General features: G+C 44.8%; 1 protein-coding gene across 2 annotated transcripts in view; it reads right to left on the bottom strand.

Annotated features, from left to right (window-relative positions):
- Positions 1-2,125: 2,125 nt before the first annotated feature.
- LOC119340828 (DNA-dependent metalloprotease WSS1-like) overlaps positions 2,126-5,423 on the bottom strand; it is a 7,941-nt gene continuing 4,643 nt past the window's right edge. The window contains exons 4-6 of one of the 2 annotated variants that reach the window (XR_005164710.1): positions 2,904-3,117; positions 2,591-2,673; positions 2,126-2,476 (exon numbers count right to left, since the gene is read on the bottom strand). Coding sequence is in view for 1 of the 2 variants with exons in the window: in XM_037612733.1 (XP_037468630.1) it covers positions 2,929-3,117 (189 nt within the window). In the remaining variant the exon portion in view is untranslated. The remainder of the gene's footprint in view (positions 2,477-2,590; positions 2,674-2,903; positions 3,118-5,423) is intronic. The other variant, XM_037612733.1, reaches the window with a different exon arrangement.

Raw genomic sequence — 5,423 nt, 5'->3', positions numbered from 1 at the left:
CAGGCAAAGGAATATTACAAGTTCATATTTAAACTACTAGGTCCAGACCGAAGTTCCACCTGGGTCGCGTCTTCTCTCGAGTGGGCCGAACTCCAGGCCCACGAGCAGACTTGAATCTTGCCACTTCTTCCTCACTTGTCGGATTCGCTATAGTGCCTTCACATGTTGTAGCCGACGCGCCTTGTTCTTCAGTTATCGCTTCCTGGATGACAGATTTGCTAACATTTACCTTTTATTGTACAAAAAATCATATGAAATCTCCTCCTCATAGATTACAAAACTACGAGAACAGAAGAAAGGGAGTGGAGGCGATCGGGTGCTCGAGCACCGCAATGAAACTTTTCATAACACGCCAGATTAGGTTCATTGTTCAACTCTTTGATGAAAAGATGAAAACAAGAAAAACTATGTCCTTCCATCTCTTGGATAGATAGAGAGAGGGAGGGTACATGCCTTTGGTGTCCCTCTCAGTCAAGAATTGGGGCTTCACAGTTACTACCTAACATTATCACATGTCTTTCCTCGTTCATGCTTCGATATTCTAATGTCCTAGGCGTAGAGGAACCACGCCAATCCATCCCGAATTTGGTGATTAAACTCTTCGGTACAATCCAACCACATGGCACTGCCATCTCGAAACAAAAAAGAACTTGTCGTCAAACTCTCAATGCAGCTATTTTGGTCCCCTAGACTCTTGGATGTGCTAAACTTTGTTCGAGATCATGGTTTGTCGCCAAATCTGGCACACGTGAACAAGAACGATAATCTATCCCTAGACGTGACGCGGTTCATTCGTGCGAGAGGCACGTGTGCCCTCACACTGTCACAATTGAATACTCCCTTCGTCCCAAATTACTTGTCACAGAAATGGATGTATTTAGAACTAAAAATATGTCTAGATACATTCATTTCTGTGACAAGTAAATCCGGATGGAGGTAGTTTTTTCTTTTTTTGTTCTTCACCCTCTATTGTTCAACAAAGCATAAAAAATGAAGCAATAGTTGTGATCATTTAGCGGCAAAGACATCTAAGGGATGAACAATTTGGAAAGAGTTCGACGAGGCAATGTAGGGAATCGAGCTTCATGTAGCCGTAGCAAGAGAATTTGGGGGTCGACAGAGAAAGATGGTTTGGGTATGCTTTACCATCATCCATGTACGTGTGTACTCCCTTCGTTCCTAAATATTTGTCTTTTTATAGATTTTATTAAATGGACTACCATATACGGATATATATAGACATATTTTAGAGTGTAGATTCACTCATTTTGCTCCATATGTAGTCAGTTGCTAAAATCTCTAGAAAGACAAATATTTAGGGACGGAGGGAGTATAATTCATGATTTTGACCAAAGTGGAACACAACACAAACTAAAGTTGAGTGTCCGAGATTGCCATTTTAGGAGTTTGTGGAGTAATTGAAGGACCACGGATGTGGAGTAATTCGCATTAATTTCAACACGTTTGTTGCCTTGGTTTCTTGCATGATGTTGATTCTACAGGTCGCCTAATTACGCTGTTTAAGCTACGCACATGTCTGATTTAGTTGTGGCATTCGAGTAAACCATTAGTCAATGAGCTACAACTTTACCAGTGCCTTGCTGAGGGGAGAAATGTGTGGGCAATGTGGCAAAGCGCGTGCTAAGCAATCACACGGGTCTGATTCAGCAGATGCACCTGGCCATTCGTGCACCAGAAATATGCTCGCTTTCACAGCACGTGCTCGGGTGATTGCAATCCGCCGCCAAACAAAGAAAAGGCGCATAGAAGAGCGAAGAAAAAGGTACGGAAAATTTAGGTGTCAGTGAACTAAGCAGTCGCTTGACCATCTACCAAAGAAAATTTAGGTATGATAACAAAGCAGGCAAAGGCTACCAAGATTCCCAGAACGTGTGATAAAAGGAGTATGGGCTTCTCGTCACGTCCTAGGTTTCCTTTGCCCGTTGGCCTCACTCTCCAGTTCCTACCACGCTTCTAATACGTTGTGGCGAAAAGAGAAAGAGCTTTACTCTATCGACGTGCTCCGCTACTGTATATGAACACAGGTGACAGTGACCTTCACCGAGCAAAGGTGAGCCACTACGATTCTCCTACTCCTAACACGGGCGCACAAAAGCTACAGCAATGATAGCAAAGGCGAGCCACTACTGTATATGAGATGAACAAGGCAATGATAGCAACTACTGCAATTTGCAAACATGTAGGCATCCTTGCACAAAACCAAAACCGACCACGTTTCTTTAAATCGACAACCACGAGCGGAAGTCACCAAAGCATACAGGATTCAGTGCTCCCAGAGAGGAATTGGGAGCCATTGGCAGGCCGACAGGTGCCCAGACCTGGATGCTAAATCTTCCTGCGACTCCACAGGCTTGGGTTGGCATGCAGTGGTACTTGGTAGGTGGCAACAGAGGCAACCGCTGCTGGTGAGGCAATTTTAAACATTGCAGCAGCCGCCTCCCACAAAATTGTAAACCTGCGGAAACCACATGAAGAGAAGATCGCTGTCACAGGTCAACTACCGAGAGACAGACAGAAATAATAAAACATGTCAGGCAAATTCATCAGGTTATGCTTATGTTATACGTACACCCTAGGCCTAATCCAGTAGTAACTTGGTTCGCCCTTAGCTCTATAAAGAAACCACTCTATGCACCTCTCACACAGGAGTTCCTGAGAGGCAGAAAACAAAAGCACTTCAGGTTAGAAGCAAAATAAAACACGTCTGGAATATTAGTGCTTGGGCATACTATCGTACTAATGCAATTATCAGGTGATTGTAGTATTGTGCAGTTATCTCTCTAAAGAAGCCATTTTTGGGTGAGTTGAATTGTTAATACAGGAGTAACATGGCTCGGTCAGACGAGTAACATGGCTTGGTCAGACGAGAGCGGACCACTTACGTATTCTTGTAGCCTTCAATGTAAGTCAATCGTAGCTTGGACCATATGTGGCTACAGGTGGTCCATATGAGTACCTCCATTGATCGCATGCCGAACATTTATCAAGCTTAGTGCAGTTCTCCAGAGTGCAGAATTTACAGGACCAAGATGCGTACTTGGCTTTTGCGATTTTAGGTTTCGCTGTCCCACAAACTTCACAAATTGGTGCCAGAGGCTGCAGATGAAATGTGTTAGACAACGGGGAGCAGCAGTAATAGAAGTACAGTAGGCCAGCCACTGCACTTCTTTTTCAATGAAAAAGAACAGATTACAGATGTCTTTGAAAAAGAAAGAAGAAAAGGATATTATAGATCATATTAACAGCATAATGTGCAAAAACAAGAAAAGGAGTATGATTTAGGGGCGTTTTGGCACCCGAGTCCAGTTGAACCCGGAATCACAGCCGCGCAGATATGCGTTGAGATCTGTGCCGCACGTCACTGTCATGCGAATACAGGAATATTAAACAAAGTATACACTGGCGCCGCACTGTGTACGTACGAGTAGCAGCTAGCGCCAGGGAGGACGGACGTTGGCCTGCTAACGCGTCTTGACACACCTGTACTCTGGACGCGTGATACAGGTGTTATCTTTGGACGGAGTCAGCCGTTTGTCTGGCCCACATGTAGGTGAAAAAAGAAAATGTTGGGCGCATGGTGGGGGTTAGTTCTACTGCCACGATTTTCTCAGCAGAGGGAGTGCTATTGCTCTGAGTAAGCCACGGCAGAGCTCTGCGGCGTCGCCGGAGAGGTGCGTCTTTGAAGCTGTAGGGGGGTGCCGCCGACCAGGCATAGATCACCGCAACGGCTTGGACATGGCGACAGAATTCCCGGTAACTGCAGTAGACAGGTAAATCTAGCCTTATCCTCCTCCAAAACCCGTGGTTGTTAAATATTTAGATGCGGTTGGGGATCTGATTTCTGGATGAAATCTAGCCGCAGTTTACCGATTTTCTCGGACGAGGCGTGCAGCGCTACAATTTTAATGGAAATGGTGCGAGATGGAGGTCAGTCAATAGGGCATTCCAGCGGCAGATCTAGGATGGGGAGGGATGATGCACGGCTGAGTGGTGTTGGGGGATTCAGCGGTGGTCATGGTCTCGTCCAGCTTAGTGGTGCTGCTTACGGCGAGCAAACAAGTGTTGATGCCGGTTGGGGGACAGCTTCTGATTTCAGTAAGAGCGAAGGACATAACGCGGATGTGATTGAGAAAGGGGACGCCCAGATGAACAAGCACCCAGCCATGGATTCCGTCATTGCAGACCAAGCACAGAGTGGAGATGCAACCTCAGCTCATTCTACGGGAAAAATGGATCCTCAAGCCGCAGGTTGGACAAGGTAACAATAATTCGTTGAATTCTCTTGTCATGAGTACCGCGTGTAATTCTGCAATCTATTTTTTTCATGTCTGCAACTGATTGAGTGATAAAAAAGTGGAAATTATCAGATTTTTCACAAAAACTAGGCAAAACTGGTTGTATGTAATGTCTATGGTTTATTATTTCTAGTAATGATAAAGCGAATTTGGTGCATGCCATAAGAACTGATTCAAACAAAATATGTAGATCATAAAATGTACGAAGCCAGACCAGACTTGCCATGAATTTATAGTCCTTTTGAAATTTATTTCTGTTTGGAATAAGGGTCAGAATTGGGAAGCACCCACCAGTCAGGGCACCGTGCCCAGATAGAGTTGGCGCCCTGGAGCAGATGATTCGGGGGTACGCAGATAAGCTAGGGCCTAATGTGATCAAACCTGAGATCGGTTTAATATTTGACTCGCTGGGGGAAGCTTATGATCTCTACAATTTATTCATGGGAGCTGGATTTGGTATAAGATACGGAAAAGGCAGTCTCAACGCTGAGCTATGTTTTTAAGGCGTCCCGCCTTGGACGCTTAGGCGATAAGGCGCCCCCCCAGCGCCTTACAAATATGCCCGCCTTAGGCGCTTAGGCGTCGCCTAGGCGATAAGGCCGCGCCCCCCCAGCGCCTTAGGTCGCCTTACCGCCTTAAAAACATAGATGCTGAGAAGACAAAATGCATGCAGGAAGTGGTCTGTGGTTGCTCGGTAAGTTATGATTTTGTTTTCCGCTAACAGCATTTTTACGCTGCCCTTGTTCGTTTGCATTGGTTTTGTTGCTGCATGTGTATCAGATGTATATTTTATATTGCCGCTTTGTGATTAAGGAAAGCATTCGACTACTTTGTATTGCAGGGCAAGCCAATCAAAAAAGCTTGCTGCATGTGTATCAGATGTATATTTTATATTGCCACCCACATCTACTATCTTGTGTTCGGTCAGAGTACTGATAGCTGTTAATTACAGCTGAAAAGGGTAAAATCCAGTGCAATAGAACCCAATCGTTGAAGCTGTCCGTAGAGCGATTATGGGAGGTATATCACAAATAAAGAATTTTGCACATCTTTAAAAAAGCAGACTATCACGGTAATTAAGCTGATTCAACTAATGTTTTTGGTTGT

This window comes from Triticum dicoccoides, chromosome 7B (assembly GCF_002162155.2).
Source record: "Triticum dicoccoides isolate Atlit2015 ecotype Zavitan chromosome 7B, WEW_v2.0, whole genome shotgun sequence".
In the NCBI taxonomy this organism is placed as follows: Eukaryota; Viridiplantae; Streptophyta; class Magnoliopsida; order Poales; family Poaceae; genus Triticum; species Triticum dicoccoides.
Note: the sequence above shows the minus strand (reverse complement) of the source record. Positions and strands in the feature narration are given on the sequence as shown.